At 42.9% G+C, this 18,153-nt stretch overlaps 1 protein-coding gene across 4 annotated transcripts in view; it reads right to left on the bottom strand.

The window, feature by feature from the left end:
* LAMB1 (laminin subunit beta 1) overlaps positions 1-18,153 on the bottom strand; it is an 85,423-nt gene that overhangs the window by 50,360 nt on the left and 16,910 nt on the right. For all 4 annotated transcript variants that reach the window (XM_033194169.1, XM_033194171.1, XM_033194170.1 and 1 more), the window contains 5 exons: positions 12,904-13,106; positions 9,535-9,655; positions 7,141-7,329; positions 6,690-6,869; positions 6,442-6,554 (listed from right to left, as the gene is read on the bottom strand). In XM_033194169.1, the coding sequence (XP_033050060.1) occupies positions 6,442-6,554; positions 6,690-6,869; positions 7,141-7,329; positions 9,535-9,655; positions 12,904-13,106 (806 nt within the window). The remainder of the gene's footprint in view (positions 1-6,441; positions 6,555-6,689; positions 6,870-7,140; positions 7,330-9,534; positions 9,656-12,903; positions 13,107-18,153) is intronic.

Below are 18,153 nucleotides of genomic sequence, written 5' to 3'. Positions count from 1 at the left end.
TGGCGAAAAGCCTTCTCTATTAAAACATGTCATCCTTTAAGATCTGGTTCCAAGATGGCCGAATAGGAACGGCTCCAGTCTACAGCTCCCAGTGTGAGCAATGCAGAAGATAGGTGATTTCTGCATTTCCAACTGAGGTACCGGGTTCATCTCACTGGGGCTTGTTGAACAGTGGGAGCAGCCCACAGATTATGAGCCAAAGCAGGGCAGGGCATCGTCTCACCTGGGAAGCACAAGGGGTTGGGGAATTCCCTTTCCTAGCCAAGGGAAGCCATGACAGACGGTACCTGGAAAATCTGGACACTCCCACCCTAATACTGTGCTTTTCCAACGGTCTTAGCAAACAGCACACCAGGAGATTATATCCGGCGCCTGGCTTGGAGGGTCCCACGCCCATGGAGCCTTGCTCACTGCTAGCACATCAGTCTGAGATAGAACTGCAAGGTGGCAGCAAGGCTCGGGGAGGGACGTCCACCATTGCTGAGGCTTGAGTAGGTAAGCAAAGCCCACGGCAGCTCAAGGAAGTCTGCCTGCCTCTGTAGACTCCACCTCTGGGGGCAGGGCATAGCTGAACAAAAGGCAGCAGAAATCTGCAGACTTAAACGTCCTTGTCTGACAGCTTTGAAGAGAATAGTGGTTCTCCCAGCATGGAGTTTGAGATCTGAGAATGGACAGGCTGTCTCCTCAAGTGGGTCCCTGACCCCCGAGTAGCCTAACTGGGAGACACCTCCCAGTAGGGGCTGACTGACACCTCATACAGCCGGGTGCCCCTCTGAGACAAAGCTTCCAGAGAAAGCTTCAGGCAGCAACATTTGCTGTTCTGCAGCCTCTGCTGGTGATACCCAGGCAAACAGGGTCTGGAGTGGACCTCCAGCAAACTCCAGCAGACCTGCAGCTGAGGGTCCTGACTGTTAAAAGGAAAACTAACGAACAGAAAGGACATCCACACCAAAACCTCATCTTGTCACCATCATCAAAGACCAAAGGTGGATAAAACCACAAAAATGGGGAGAAACCAGGGCAGAAAAGCTGAAAATTCTAAAAATCAGAGTGCCTCTTCTCCTCTAAAGGAACGCAGCTCCTCGCCAGCAACGGAACAAAGCTGGACAGAGAATGACTTTGACGAGTTGACAGAAGTAGGCCTCAGAAGGTCGGTAATAACAAACTTCTCCGAGCTAAAGGAGGATGTTTGAACCCATCGCAAAGAAGCTAAAAACATTGAGAAAAGATTAGATGAATGGTTAACTAGAATAAACAGCGCAGAGAAGACCTTAAATGACGTGATGGAGCTGAAAACCATGGCATGAGAACTACATGACACATGCACGTATCAGCAGCTGATCATCGAATCAGCAGCTGATTCGATCAAGTGGAAGAAAGGATATCAGCGACTGAAGATCAAATGAATGAAATGAAGCAATCAAATGAGGAAAAAGAGTAAAAAGAAATGAACAAATCCTCCAAGAAATATGGGACTATGTGAAAAGACCAAATCTACATTTGATTGGTGTACCTGAAAGTGATGGGGAGAATGGAACCAAGTTGGAAAACACTCTTCAGGATATTATCCAGGAGAACTTCCCCAACCTAGTAAGGCAGGCCAACATTCAAATTCAGGAAATACAGACAACACCACAGAGATATTCCTCGAGAAGAACAACTCCAAGACACATAATTGTCAGAATCACCAAAGTTGAAATGAAGGAAAAAATGTTAAGGGCAGCCAGAGAGAAAGGTCGGGTTACCCACAAAGGGAAGCCCATCAGACTAATAGCAGATCTCTCGGCAGAAACTCTACAAGCCAGAAGAGAGTGGGGGCCAATATTCAACGTTCTTAAAGAAAAGAATTTTCAACTCAGAATTTCATATCCAGCCAAACTAAGCTTCATAGGTGAAGGAGAAATAAAATCCTTTATAGACAAGCAAATGCTGAGGGATTATGTCACCACTAGGCCTGCCTTACAAGAGCTCCTGAAGGAGGCACTAAACATGGAACGGAACAACCGGTACCAGCCACTGAGAAAACATGCCAAATTGTAAAGGCCACTGATGCTAGGAACAAACTGCATCAACTAACGAGCAAAATAACCAGCTAACATCATAATGACAGGATCAAATTCACACATAACAATATTAACCTTAAATGTAAATGGGCTAAATGCTCCAATTAAAAGACACAGACTGGTAAATTGGATAAAGTCAGGACCCATCAGTGTGCTGTATTCAGGAGACCCATCTCATGTGCAGAGATACACATAGGTTTAAAATAAAGGGACGGAGGAAGATCTACCAAGCAAATGGAAAACAAAAAAAAAAGCAAGGGTTGCAATCCTAGTCTCTGATAAAACAGACTTTAAACTAACAAAGATCAAAAGAGACAAAGAAGGCCATTACATAATGGTAAAGGGATCATTTCACCAAGAAAAGCTAACTATGCTAAATATATATGCACCCAATACAGGAGCACCCAGATTCATAAAGCAAGTCCTTAGAGACCTACAATGAGACTTAGACTCCCACACAATAATAGTGGGAGACCTTAACACCCCACTGTCAATATCAGACAGATCAAGGAGACAAAGTTAACAAGGATATCCAGGACTTGAACTCAGCTCTGCACCAAGCAGACCTAAGAGACATCTACAGAACTCTCCATCCCAATCAACAGAATATACATTCTTCTCAGCACCACATTGCACTTATTCCAAAATTGACCACATAGTTGGAAGTAAAGCACTCCTCAGCAAATGTAAAAGAACAGAAATCATAACAAACTGTCTCTCAGACCACAGTGCAATCAAACTAGAACTCAGGATTAAGAAACTCATTCAAAACTGCACTACTACATGGAAACTGAACAACCTGCTCCTGAATGACTACTAGGTAAATAACCAAATGAAGGCAGAAATAAAGATTTTCTTTGAAACCAATGAGAACAAAGACAGAACATACCAGAATCTCTGGGACACATGTAAAGCAGCGTGTAGAGGGAAACTTATAACACTAAATGCCCACAAGAGAAAGCAGGAAAGATCTAAAATCGACACCCAAACATCACAAAAGAACTAGAGAAGCAAGAGCAAACACATTCAAAAGCTAGCAGAAGGCAAGAAATAACTAAGATCATCAGAGCAGAACTGAAGAAGACAGAGACACCAAAAAACCCTTCAAAAAAAATCAATGAATCCAGGAGCTGGTTTTTTGAAAAGATCAACAAAATTGATAGACTGCTAGCAAGACTAATAAAGAAGAGAAGAGAGAAGAATGAAGTAGATGCAATAAAAAATGATAAAGGGGATATCACCACCGACCCCACAGAAATACAAACTACCATCAGAGAATACTATAAACACCTCTACGCAAATAAACTAGAAAATCTAGAAGAAATGGATAAATTCCTGGACACATACACTCTCCCAAGACTAAACCAGGAAGGAGTTGAATCCCTGAATAGACCAATAACAGGTTCTGAAAGTGAGGCAATAATTAATAGACTACCAACCAAAAAATCCAGGACCAGATGGATTCACAGCCGAATTCCACCAGAGGTACAAAGAGGAGCTGGTACCATTCCTTCTGAAACTATTCCAATCAATAGAAAAAGAGGGAATCCTCCCTAACTCATTTTATGAGTCCAGCATCATCCTGATACAAAAGCCTGGCAGAGACACAACAAAAAAAGAGAATTTTAGACCAATATCCCTGATGAACATTGATGCGAGAATCCTCAATAAAATACTGGCAAACTGAATTCAACAGCACATCAAAAAGCAAATCAATAAACGTAATCCATCATATAAACAGAACCAAAGACAAAAACCACATGATTATCTCAATACATGCAGAAAAGGCCTTTGACAAAATTCAGCCCGTCATGCTAAAAACTCTCAATAAACTAGATATTGATGGGATGTTTCTCAAAATAATAAGAGCGATTGATGGCAAACCCACAGCCAATATTATACTGAATGAGCAAAAACTGGAAGCATTCCCTTTGAAAACTGGCATAAGACAGGGATGCCCTCTCTCACCACTCCTATTCAATGCAATGTTGGAAGTTTTGGCCAGGGCAATCAGGCAGGAGAAAGAAATAAAAGGTATTCAATTAGGAAAAGAAGAAGTCAAATTGTCCCTGTTTGCAGATGACATGATTGTATATTTAGAAAACCCCATCGTCCCAGCCCAAAATCTCCTTAAGCTGATAAGCAACTTCAGCAAAGTCTCAGTATACAAAAATCAATGTGCAGTGGCCGGGCGCGGTGGCTCAAGCCTGTAATCCCAGCACTTTGGGAGGCCGAGGCGGGTAGATCACAAGGTCAGGAGATCGAGACCATCCTGGCTAACACGGTGAAACCCCATCTCTACTAAAAATACAAAAAAAAAAAAACCTAGCCGGGCGTGGCAGCGGTGCCTGTAGTCCCAGCTACTCGGAGGCTGAGGCGGGAGAATGGCGGGAACCCAGGAGGCGGAGCTTGCAGTGAGCTGAGATCGCGCCACTACACTCCAGCCTGGGCCACAGAGCGAGACTCCGTCTCAAAAAAAAACAAAACAAACAAACAAACAACAACAAAAAAATCAATGTGCAAAAATCACAAACATTCCTATACACCAGTAACAGACAAACAGAGGCCAAATCGTGAGTGAACTCCCATTCACTATTGCTTCAAAGAGAATAAAATACCTAGGAATCCAACTTACAAGGGATGTGAAGGACCTCTTCAAGGAGAACTATAAACCACTGCTCAACAAAATAAAAGAGGACACAAACAAATGGAAGAACATTCCATGCCCAAGGTAATTTATAGATTCAATGCCTTCCCCATCAAGCCACCAATGACTTTCTTCACAGAATTGGAAAAAATCACTTTAAACTTCATATGGAACCAAAAAAGAGCCCGCATTGCCAAGACAATCCTAAGCAAAAAGAACAAAGCTGGAAGCATCATGCTGCCTGACTTCAAACTATACTACAAGGCTACAGTAACCAAAACAGCATGGTACTGGTACCAAAACAGAAATATAGACCAATGGAACAGAACAGAGCCCTCAGAAATACCACACATCTACAACCATCTGATCTTTGACAAACCTGACAAAAACAAGAAATGGGGAAAGGATTCCCTATTTAATAAATGGTGCTGGGAAAACTGGCTAGCCATATGTAGAAAGCTGAAACTGGATCCCTTCCTTACACCTTATATAAAAATTAATTCAAGATGGATTAAAGACTTAAATGTAAGACCTAAATCCATAAAAACCCTGGAAGAAAACCTAGGCAATACCGCTCAGGACATAGGCATGGGCAAGGACTTCATGACTAAAACACCAAAAGCAATGGCAACAAAAGCCAAAATTGACAAATGGGATCTAATTAAACTAAAGAGATTCTGCACAGCAAAAGAAACTACCATCAGAGTGAGCAGGCAACCTACAGAATGGGAGAAAATGTTTGCAATCTACCCATCTGACAAAGGGCTAATATCCAGAATCTACAAAAAACAAACAAATTTACAAGAAAAAAATCAAACAACCCCATCAAGAAGTGGGCAAAGGACACGAACAGACACTTCTCAAAAGAAGACATTTATGCAGCCAACAGACACATGAAAAAATGCTCATCATCCCTGGCCATCAGAAAAATGCAAAGCAAAACCTCAATGAGATACCATGTCATTCATACCACCAGTTAGAATGGCGATCATTAAAAAGTCAGGAACCAACAGGTGCTAGAGAGGATGTGGAGAAATAGGAGCACTTTTACACTGTTGGTGGGAGTGTAAATTAGTTCAACCATTGTGGAAGACAATGTGGTGATTCCTCAAGGATCTAGAACTAGAAGTACCATATGACCCAGCCATCCCATTACTGGGTATATACCCAAAGGATTATAAATCATGCTGCTATAAAGACACATGCACACGTATGTTTATTGTGGCACTATTCACAATAGCAAAGACTTGGAGCCAAACCAAATGTCCATCAGTGACAGACTGGATTAAGAAAATGTGGCACATATACACCATGGAATTCTATGCAGCCATAAAAAAGGATGAATTCATGTCCTTTGTAGGGACATGGATGAAGCTGGAAACCATCATTCTGAGCAAACTATCCCAAGGACAGAAAACCAAACACTGCACGTTCTTACTCCTAGGTGGGAATTGAACAATGAGAACACTTGGACACAGGGTAGGGAACATCACACATTGGAGTCTGTCGTGGGGTGGGGGGAGGTGGGAGGGATAGTGTTAGGAGAAATACCTAATGTAAATGATGAGTTAATGGGTGCAGCACACCAACATGGCACATGTATACTTATGTAACAAACCTGGATGTTGTGTACATGTACCCTAGAAGTTAAAGTATATTAAAAATAAAAATAAAAAATAAAACATGTCATTCTCACAAACTACTCATCCCATGTAATGAGGATTTACTTACCAGGCACTGGTCACAATGCTGTCCTGTCACCAGACGCTTGCAGTAGCAGTGACCTGTCTCGGAATCACAAGGATTCCCTCCAGGAATCGTTCCCAGAGGATTGCAAGCACAAGCTGTATTAAAACAAAATTAAGTGGAGAAACACAGACCATGTGAGTTTCAAATAATAATCTGGCTTTAGAATTACAAAGTATAATGGGAATCCCAAAGACAAGAAAACTCCCAAACTTTTTAGCAAAGAGACTTACATTTACAACCAAATGGATCTTCACCACTTAAATCATAGAAGCCTTCTTTGCAAACATCACAATGTTCTCCTTCCACATGTAATTTACACCGACACTGGCCAGCAATGAGACCAGTAGAAAAATCAGTATAGCTGTCACAAATTCCCTCATTTTGAGAGCCAGCTGGGTCACATGTACATCCTGAGAAGAATGCAAAGCATCAGGTTAAAATCAAAAGGAAACTCAATGTATCTTTGTATAAATACATATATTCCCTTCAAACCTCTAAACCTCACAGAAGTCGACTAAAAGCAGCACAACTACCAAGTAAATTCCACTCCCAGCATCTTCGACTACAACTACAATAACAATGCTGGTTTTGCTGCTCATACTGTGAGCTCTGAGACTACAGACTATTCAATTTGGAAGGCAATCTGAAGTAGGTCCCACATAGTGACATTTCCCAACATACGTTCACAGAAATTAGGATCTCGGATGTCCCTCTCTGGGTGCTGGTAGTAAAACGGCTTGCACTGCTCACAGTTGTGCCCCATTGTGTTGTGCTGACAGTCATCACACACGCCTCCGCTGACGTTCCCCGTGGCCAGGTAAACAGCCATGTCAAAGTGACATGAGCTGGAATGTTCATTGCAGTTACATTCTGTGTGACAAGAGCAATATCAAGAAAAGCCTTTTAAATCTATGGACCAATGGAGGATGGGGGTAGCAGGAAGGAAGATCATTTAGGAAACCAGGGGCTAAGTTCAGACAAAATGGCAGTCAACAAGCAGGACTCCTGGGGGAAAAGGACGCATCCACCGATGATACTGTTTAAACCCTAAAGTAGATGAGAAACCTCAAAAAGGTAAGCTTTATAAAATAAACAGTTATCTGACCTCTGTGGAAGAGAATGGGCTATGAAAAATGTAAACCTCTAAGGGAAAGTCCCTTTGGAAGCGTATGACAGAGGAGGGCTGCCGTCCCACTGAGGGCGCATTCTGGTCCACTCGGGGTGGGACTGGATGGAAGGACACTGCAGCAAGGGACCTTCCAGATGATATGGTGCTAGGAAAGCCTGTCCACGGGCTCCCTGCTTCGAGGACCATGAGGCCTAAGGATGGAGTCCCTCCTCCACATTCCCATATTCCCACCACCACACCAGGCCAGAAAACGGTAAGGAAGGTCTGTTTAACAGCCAGCTAGCTGGCCTCCCTGGGTGCAGCGCTTCCCTCTGTGAGCCCATTCGGGAGTCATATTGGCACCACCCAGCTTTAATCATCTTGCTTTCAGGTTTAACAATCTCATTCTTGTCTTTGCACAGGGAAGCTTGACTCAGCCTGGCCCTCCTGGGGCTCTGCACTCCAGCCTCCCACCTTGCCTGTCTCCCCCTGCAACACAACAGCCTGCAGAAGAGGGACTGTGTCTTATCTACTCACATCCTTGGTACCCAACAGAGTACTGCTCTCAATACACTGGCTGAACTAAACCTTTGAGTAATCTTTCCCAGCATAGACTCTGTGATGGTTTCAAGAACGTCCTTGCGACCTTGTGCTTCATGTTGTTGTTCTTACCTGAACTCCCTCCCACCTGCCTTCTTCTCTTTTCCTTTTCTTTCCTCTCCTTCCTCTCCTCCCCTCTCCCCCTCCCCTCCTCTCCCCTCTTCCTTCCCCTCTTCCCTCCCTCCCTCCCTTCCTTCCTTTCTTTCTTCCTTCTCCAAGTTAACTATCCATCAAGGGCCATCTGGGTTTTACCTACAAACAAAGCCTTGACCACTCCAGCTCTCACTGGTTGCTGAACTTCTCAAATAGTCCTTCTCAGTGGGCGCAAAGGCAGAGCTGCTCTTCAAGGGGAGGACATGTATCAGAATCACTGTGTGTGGAGTGGAGAGGGGCAGTGGTGTTGCTGGCTACACCTCCACCCAGATAAAACCCCTGAGATGGATAGAGGGAGGTATGCCAGAGGTCGCAGCTGGGCTGGCACAGAAACAGGGTCGAAAACACTACTCCATATCTCTTAGACCTTCCTCAGCTACCATGCCATATTTTTCTTTCATTTTCTTTCGTGGTCATCTTGCCTTAAAAACAGGTACAAATGAAGTCCTGGCGCGGTGGCTCACACTCGTAATCCCAGCATTTTGGGAGGCCGAGGTGGGTGGATCATTTGAGGTCAGGAGTTCAAGACCAGCCTGACCAACATGATGAAACCCCTTCTCTACTAAAAATACAAAAAATATTAGCAGGGCATGGTGGCGTGCACCTGTAATCTCAGCTCCTCCAGGAGAATCGTTTGAACCCGGAAGGCAGAGGTTGCAGTGAGCCGACCGTGCCACTGCACTCCAGCCCAGGCAACAAAAACAAACAAACAAACAAACAAACGAAAAAAAACAAAAACAAAAAAACCAGGTACAATGTCAAGGACAGCACCTTAGTTTTCTACTGTAGCTGCCAAACTACTCAGGTCAGTGTCAAACACGTAGGGGCTGCTCAGTAAATATTAATTAATTTAACTGTCTAGTTAAATTTAACTGTCTAAATATTAATTAATTTAACTGTTGTCTAGGAGTATCAGGGTGAAGCTGGAAAAAAGACAGTAACTTTTCTTCCCTCTGCAAAACAGTATACTGTTACAGTACCTCTAATTAGGAAATGGATACTAGAGCCTGAATAGATTTAAAATGTCCCTTCACACCTATAGTCCTAGCTACTTGGGAGGCTGAGGCAGGTAAATGGCATGAACCCGGAAGGGGGAGCTTGCAGTGAGCAGAGATAGCGCCACTGCACTCCAGCCAGGGCGAGAGAGAGGACTCCATCTTAAAAAAAAAAAAAAAAAGAAAGAAAAAAAAAATGTTCCTTCATCAGAGACTTACTTTTACAGGCGTTGCTGTTTCGGCCTTCAGCAGGTCTCCAAGGTAAATCATGGTAGAAATCCATGCAGAGTTCACAATTTAAGCCCTTAGTGTTATGCCTGCACATGCAGTGTCCATGAACCTTGAAAGTTATAAAAACAGGAGAGAGCAAAGGAAGAGATGTATGAATAGCCACATTCCTCCATAATCAATTGAAAGTTTAAAACCCTTTTTCATACTAATCTCTAGCTCACCACAGAGAAGGGTTTTTTTTTTTTTTTTTTTTTTGAGACAGAGTCTCGCTCTGTCACCCAAACTGGAGTGCAGTGGCCGGATCTCAGCTCACTGCAAGCTCCGCCTTTTCGGGTTCACGCCATTCTCCTGCCTCAGCCTCCCGAGTAGCTGGGACCACAGGCGCCCGCCACCTCGCCTGGCTAGTTTTTTGTATTTTTTAGTAGAGATGGGGTTTCACCGTGTTAGCCAGGATGGTCTCGATCTCCTGACCTCGTGATCCGCCCGTCTCGGCCTCCCAAAGTGCTGGGATTACAGGCTTGAGCCACCGTGCCTGGCTGAGAAGGGTTATTTTTATTTTCTCCCTCTCTGCAGTGAGAGTTGTCTGTCTTGTTGATGGCTACATGCCCATTTCTAGAATGTTCCTATTACATAGTGGATGCACAACAAATATTTTATTATCTATGAAAAGAACCCAGATGAACAAAATTAGTTACTTAAGATCAAAAAAAAACAAAACTAGTTACTTAAGAGGTTTTTTAAAACAAACCTATTGTCATAGAAATCTACAAAAGTTATAATGTAGAACTAAATGCATACATACTACCTGGAAACCAATTTATATTACTTCACAATTTACCAATAAGCCAAATAACCATTTACTTTAAAAGGTTTTTGTTAGCTAGCTTGTTTTAGTTTCTTTTACTTCAGGCATAGCACTTAAATTTTTCTTCGAATGACAGTAAAATTTAAAAAAATAATCATTTATCACACTTATATTTATTTTTTCCTTTTACGTAAGGAAATATAAGATCTTGAAAAAGAAATATATTAATTTGCTTGATGAAGGGCCCATGATAAATGATTTTGCCTGTGTCACTGTAAGACATACTTACCACCCTTGAGGCATATAAATGATAAATGAATTATGGCTTTTTGGTTCACTAAATATGCATGTATATGGGCATCTCACCTTCACAAGAGTTTCTACAAAATGGAATTCAGGAACAGGACAGACAGGTCCCTCCTGGACCCACCTTGGTGGGAATGCAGTTAGCAGAAGACTAAAGTCCTGTTATTACCAGGTGGTTTTACATAAACTGAAAACCAGTTCCAAAGCACATACCATAAGACCCTACTGTGTCTGAATCAACAGCACATGCTGTGAGACCCATGACAGGAACAGGACATTAGCTACACAGCTGATTTGTTATGCTGTAAAGGGAGTATAATCTACCTAGCAGTCTCTGAAAGATAGACCGATAAGATTAGAGAAATACCTCCCTCCCCTTCAGGCTCTGTCAAAAATTCAACTTTTGTTATGCAACAAAAGTTCTAACTGGAGTAAAGGGAAGGCAGAAGTTTTTAAAGGGCTGAATACACTCAATCCTGTACCTTCTCTGAAAAGGACTAACAATCTTTGAAAACGCAACAGCAGGTAAGCATAGCCTTCATTCGGGGAGGCCACAGCTTAGTGAAAGGAACCCTGGGGCAGAGTGAGGAGAGGGTTGAGCTCCCACCTGCTGCTCATTTACTTAGGGCTCTCTAGTAAATTACTTAATCCTTGGGCTCCTCTATCACCAATAGTTGGTCTAGGTGATCTCATAAGTCCCATCTGGCTTTAAAATCCTCTAGGTCTATAAGAATTCTTCGAGATACCAGTAGAATACTTTAAACACATCTATCCATTTGGCAAATCACCCGAATCCCAAATTTCAAAATGTACGTAAATTGCAAACGTGGCATAAAAGTGGGAAAAGAATGGAATTAAGAGGAAAAGAGAGAAAGAAACCAACTCCATTTGGTCCCTAAAATGATATCCCATGGGTGTGGGTTAAAATTTTCCAGTTGTAGGCAGGGCACATTGGCTCACATCTGTAATCCCAGCACTTTGGGAGGGAGGCGGGAGGATCACCTGAGGTCAGGAGTTTGAGACCAGCCTGACCAACACGGAGAGGCCCTGTCTCTACTAAAAACACAAAATTAGCCAGGCATGGTGGCGCATGCCTGTAATCCCAGCTACTCGGGAAGCTGAGGCACGAGAATTGCTTGAACCCAGGAGGCGGAGGTTGCAGGTGAGATCGCACCATTGCACTCCAGCCTGGGCAACAAGAGCAAAATGCCGTCTCAAAAAAAAAAAAAAAAAAAAAATTTCCAGTTTTGGCCCAGCGTGGTGGCTGACGCCTATAATCCCAGAACTTTGGGAGGCTGAGGTGTGCGGATCACTTGAGGTCAGGAGTTCGAGATCAGCCTAGCCAACATGGTGAAACCCCATCTCTACTAAAAACACAAAAATTAGCCAGGCGTGGTGGTGTGGGCCTGTAATTCCAGGTACTTGGGAGGCTGAGGCACGAGAATTGCTTGAACCCAGGAGGTGGAGGTTGCAGTGAGCCAAAATTGCACCACTGCACTCCAGTCTGGGCAACAGAACAAGACTCTGTCTCAAAAAAAAAAAAAAATCTGGGCCGGGCGCGGTGGCTCAAGCCTGTAATCCCAGCACTTTGGGAGGCTGAGACGGGCGGATTACGAGGTCAGGAGATCGAGACCATCCTGGCTAACACGGTGAAACCCCCATCTCTACTAAAAAATACAAAAAACTAGCCGGGCGAGGTGGCGGGCGCCTGTAGTCCCAGCTACTCGGGAGGCTGAGGCAGGAGAATGGCGTAAACCCGGGAGGCGGAGCTTGCAGTGAGCTGAGATCCGGCCACTGCACTCCAGCCTGGGCGACAGAGCGAGACTCCGTCTCAAAAAAAAAAAAAAAAAAAAAAAAAAAATCTGTTTCTTTGGGTTGAGATCAATTTATGCCTTCTAGCATAATTGCGGTTTTTAATCTTCCCTAATGTAAAGGCAGACTCAATTGTTATTTAGACAACTTTTTAATCCTTGTTGACTAAAATATCTACTTTAGCAATAGCCTGAAGCAACAAATTCCAAAAATTCATCGTCTATGAAGTGAGTAGTCTGTACATTCTCCGTGTCCAAGAAACTCTTCAAAGAGAAAAATCAACAATCAACTACCTGTATGGTGCAAAGGGCTAAATGTAACTCTGTAAAAGTAAAACCCCCGGAAAATGTAAAAGGCTTAAGGTAAGACTAGCTTCACTTTGCATTTTAGAACCAGCCATATAAAGGAGAAAGGTGCACAGAGGGCTTACTTACCATTCCTTCCACTTCTTCATTGAATCCATCCACAGGGGCACATTCGCTGGCATGACCATAGCAGAAGCAATTTCCTCGAACCACCATATCATAAACTGCATAATAATACTTTTCTCTGATTTCCATTCTGGAATCCAGAAGGTTATCTCCCAAAGTATGCAGTTTCACAAACTTGATTCTCAAGTTGGTAATTTTTAATAAATCTAAGGCATCAAGAAGATGAAAAGTCTGATCAGACAAGCAAGAAGTTTTTTTTTTTGCATCATTTCTTTTTAGAGAAAGGCATGATACACGAAAATAGCTTAAGTTCTCCATCTTGCATTATCTAGATGACTCCAATAATGAAGCCTAACATAACATGACTGGAAAGAGGAAAGCTTGCTGCCCTCTCATCCATTTCATAAGTATGTCGGCCGGGAATGGTGGCTCACACCTGTAATCACAGCACTTTGGGAGGCCAAGGCGGGTGGATCACTTGAGGTCAGGAGTTCGAGACCAGCCTGGCCAACGTGGCAAAACCCCATCTCTACAAAAATGCAAAAATTAGGCCGGGCATGGTGGCTCACACCTGTAATCCCACCATTTTGGAGGCCAAGGTGGGCGGATCACCTGAGGTCAGAAGTTCAAAACCAGCCTTGACCAACATGGTGAAACCCCATCTCTACTAAAAATACAAAAATTAGCTGGGCATCATGGCATCCGCCTGAAATTCCAGCTACTATGGAGACTGAGGCTTGAACCTGGGAGGCGGAGGTTGCAGTGAGCCGAGATCGTGCCATTGCACTCCAGCCCGGGCAACAAGAGCAAAACTCTGTCTCCAAAAAAAAAAAGAAAAAAAAGAAAAAAAAGAAAAAAAAAATTAGCCAGGTGTGGTGGCTAATTGTAATCTGTAATCCCAGTTACTCTGGAGGTTGAGGCAGGAGAATTGCCTGAACAACAACAAAAAAGAGTATCTATTTTGTGATGGGTCTGTTTGCAGAACAACTGTTCAGGAAGAAGTGTGAAAGTGGATAAACTGTAAGAATGCAGCTGCATGACTGCTGGAACCTGCGGGCAGATAATAATTTGAAGTAGCACAATGCCCTCTGCTTCCCACAGCAATTAGTGTCAGTTTCAACATCAGAAAATTCCATTCAAGTGGGAAAAGATTTATCAAAGCACTCCAATTCTCATTGTTATTATAAGATAGTTAGAAATATTTTTGCTTCTATTTTTGGAAGGGAAAATGCTATTTGAAATTTCCCACCACTTAAATGACATTCAAGTTACCAAAATAGTGTTACTGCTATAGAATAACTATAACCCAAGGAGAGAATATTTCAAGTTTTTAAGCAACATTTTGGTCCACAACTTTTTTTGTCCCAGTTTTACAAAGCATTTCTGCATTTTTCAATATTATATAGTGACATAAGCATAAAGAAGCTTAGTATTAGGATGTGGGGCAAATTATTTTTCCTCAAATACAGGTTACTTGTAAATCAATTTTATCTTTCCCTCTTCTTCCTAGGTCTGCAGACTTACGCTTATTATAAACACTGGGCTACCAACTACATTCTATAGTAACTAGACAAACCAAGAGCCATTCAACCTTCTCCACAGGGTTTTCATGAGTTACTAAGTTCTTCATGCTGAACTGGATCCCCAGAGGTTGATTCATCTGTCTGCACTCTCAAGCTCTGTAGCCTGAAATGGCTCTTTACTGTCAGTTATGTCTATGCATTCTTATAATTTACAACATAAGACAACATGGTAGTGGCCCAGTGCATCAGATACTTTCAAAGCCCAAATACAATTTCAAATGCTTTTAATATATGCATAGCTTACAATGAAGCTACAGAAATGGCTGCGGGTAGAAAGGGAAAGTCCATATGTTAAACTTAGGTTCTTTGTAAACTCAAAAACTAAACAGTAAAACCGTGGTACTCCCCAACTGAATGGCAGTTATGAACGCCAACACTTCCTCCTGCACAAATCCTCCTGCACAAAATGAGCACAAGCGCCTATTGACAAGAGGCCAAACAACAAACTTGAAGAGCAGCTGGAGTATTTAGAAACCCTTGAACTGACCTTCGTGGAAACCCTCAGTAGAGCAAATACGCTCCCCAACTCTCTCCTGCCATATTTAACAAGCGAGCCTCATCTTGACTGCTATTCTAAGAGGCAAATCACTTTTGAAGTGAGTCTCAGAGGGCTCAACAACACACAACTAAAGAGATATTGCTCCTTTGATTACAAATTAAATCAAAAGCATGATCAGCTAACATGCATGCTTCCATAACATAGAAAAAGATTCTCTGATGCCATTTAACAACAAAAGACAAAAGAATCAAAATAATAAAGACAACACATTCCCCAAGTCCCACAAATTTCACCTTACAGGGGGCAGATGGTTGAGTCCTTTTAGGGACTTAGGGGGTATCTGTCCCAGAGCCCATGTGGACATTTTTCACGGCTGCATTTTGAGACATGGAGGAAAGCCCTCATGGCTCACTCAGAAATTGGTGCAGAGCTGGACACATCTATTAAATATTTGTTTTACAACAGAATGAATGAGTAAATTACAGACCAGAGACAGCCTGGGTCACATGTAAAATTAATTTCAACGGGGAAGCAGCATTTTTCTGGCAATATTCCCTGGACTTCTTCCACTCTACTCTTCCATGCTTCAAGTTTGGAAGTTCCTTGGGGCCTTGGTTAAAAATAGGGCCTTGTGCAGCTGGGAGAGATCAGCAAGAATCAGCCCCGCCTCTACTCAACTGGTTGCACCTTAGTAGCAGGAGAGGCAGTCTCACCTTTCATTCCAACATTTGGGACTAGTCCTGTGCAAAACCCAAACCACAGCCGATGGCGACAGCAACATCAACAGCAATAACTGTAGCAACAGCTTTGATTTACTGAACACATTTATGATTTATGAACACATTTAAATCCAGGAGTTTGTGACTCCAAAGCCCATTCTTTTTTTTTTTTTTGAGACAGAGTCTCGCTCTGTCACCCAGGCAGGAGTGCAATGGTGTGATCTCGGCTCACTGCAAGCTCCGCCTCCCGGGTTCAAGTGACAGGTGTGCCCCACCATGCCCAGCTAACTTATCTGTTTTTAGTAGAGACGGGGTTTCACCATGTTGGTCAGGCTGGTCTCAAACTCCTGACCTCATGATCCGCCTGCCTAGACCTCCCAAAGTGCTGGGATTACAGGCGTGAACCACCGCACCCCGTGAGCCCATTCTTTTAATTACCATACATGCCTCCCAAGAAGATTAAAATGTAATTGTGTAATAAGAGCAGTTGTTGAATGTGGTAAAGAGCTCTAAACTGAGCACCGTAACATATGGATTCAAGATCTGACTGCCATTTAATAGCCATATCACCTTATGTAATAATATCCAACTCTATAAGCTTCAGCTTATTCTTCTATTAAATGGAAACGCAACCCTCATTTTATTGAGTATACTGAATATGGCACAGACTTCTGGTTTATCTTCAGTATTCTTTCTTCCCTTCTTCCTTTGACAGTAACAGCCCTCGCCAAGTGTTAGTAGAGCACATGACCACCTAGAGATGTTTCCCAGTTTCTCCTGCAATACAGTCATGTGACTAATTCTGGCCAATGAAATGTGAGCAGAAGTGACAAGTGCAACTTCCACGTCTCATTTTTTTTGTTTTTTGAGACAGAGTCTTGCTCTGTCACCCAGGCTAGAGTGCAGTGGCGCGATGTTGGCTCACTGCAACCTTTGCCTCCTGGGTTCAAGCAATTCTCCCGCCTCAGCTTCCTGAGTAGCTGGGATTACAGGCATGCATCACTACGCCCAGCTAATTTTTGTATTTTTAGTAGAGACAGAGTTTCATCATGTTGGCCAGGCTAGTCTCGAATTCCTGACCTCAAGTGATCCGTCCACCTTGGCCTCCCAAAGTGGTGGGATTACAGGAGTGAGCCTCTGCACCTGGCCTACATCTCCTCTTTAAATGGAATTTGCTTGCCTCATCTTCCCTCTTCTCCTGAGTTGAGATGAGGACGTGGTGGTGGTGGTCTAACTCTAACCATGTGAATAAACCTGGAAACATGGGTGGTCTTATGACTAGGGTTGCCAGATTTAACAATACATAGTTAAATATAAACAACACTCAGTTAAACTTGAATTGCAGATAAACAATCATTTTTTAGGATAAAGTGTGTCTCAAATATCACATGGGACATAGTTATACCAACCACAAATATTGCACAGGACACACTTGTACTAAACACAAATATTACATGGGGTATATGGCATATGGTTATGCTTAAAAAAAGAATGATTTATCTGCAAAATGTAACTGGGCATCATCCTGTATTTTATCCAGGAAGTTTAATTATGGCAATTGAGCTACATTTCTTCTCTAGAAAACTCTTTGATGGGTTTCATAAGAGAGAAAGAAACTTTCACCTTATTTGAACAACTAGATTTGGGGGGACACTTTGATACAAAAGCCCAATATATACCCTAATTAATGTACTGAGCAATAAAATAAGGTATGATCAATATAATTACTTGATAACTTCTAAATCTTATATCGGATGTATTGTATTTACATCTTATATCAGATGTAAATGTATTCTCTATCAGTGGAGAGTAACTACTGCTAATTTCAAGACCTTCTGGTCAGATAATGCAGAGAAAGAAGGAAAATGAAGAAGGTAGATTTAGCACCAAATATTTAGATTGTGAGTAAGACTTACTCCATGGTTGCTGTTTACCATCAAAACTTTTATTTGGGCCAGGCGCATTGGCTCACGCCTGTAATCCTAGCACTTTGGGAGGCCAAGGTGGGTGGATCACCTGAGGTCAGGAGTTCGAGACCAGCCTGGCCAACATGGTGAAACCCCATCTCTACTTAAAATACAAAAAAACTAGCTGGGCGTGGTGGTGGGCACCTGTAATCCCAGCTACTCGGGAGGCTGAGGCACAGGAGAATTGCTTGAACCTGGGAGATGCAGGTTGCAGTGAGCTGAGATCACGTCATTGCACTCCAGTGTGGGCAATAGCAGTGAAACTCCATCTCAAAAAACAAAACAAAACAAACAAAAACTTTTATTTGAGCCAGGTGCAGTGGCTCATGCCTGTAATCCCAGCACTTTGGGAGGCCGAGGTGGGCGGATCACCTGAGGTTGGGAGTTCAAGACCAGCCTGACCAACATGGAGAAACCCCATCTCTACTAAAAATACAAAGTTAGCTGGGCATGGTGGCTCATGCCTGTAATCCCAGCTACTTGGG

The sequence above is a fragment of the Trachypithecus francoisi genome, unplaced genomic scaffold, assembly GCF_009764315.1.
Source record: "Trachypithecus francoisi isolate TF-2019V2 unplaced genomic scaffold, Tfra_2.0 Lachesis_group4, whole genome shotgun sequence".
In the NCBI taxonomy this organism is placed as follows: domain Eukaryota; kingdom Metazoa; phylum Chordata; class Mammalia; order Primates; family Cercopithecidae; genus Trachypithecus; species Trachypithecus francoisi.
Note: the sequence above shows the minus strand (reverse complement) of the source record. Positions and strands in the feature narration are given on the sequence as shown.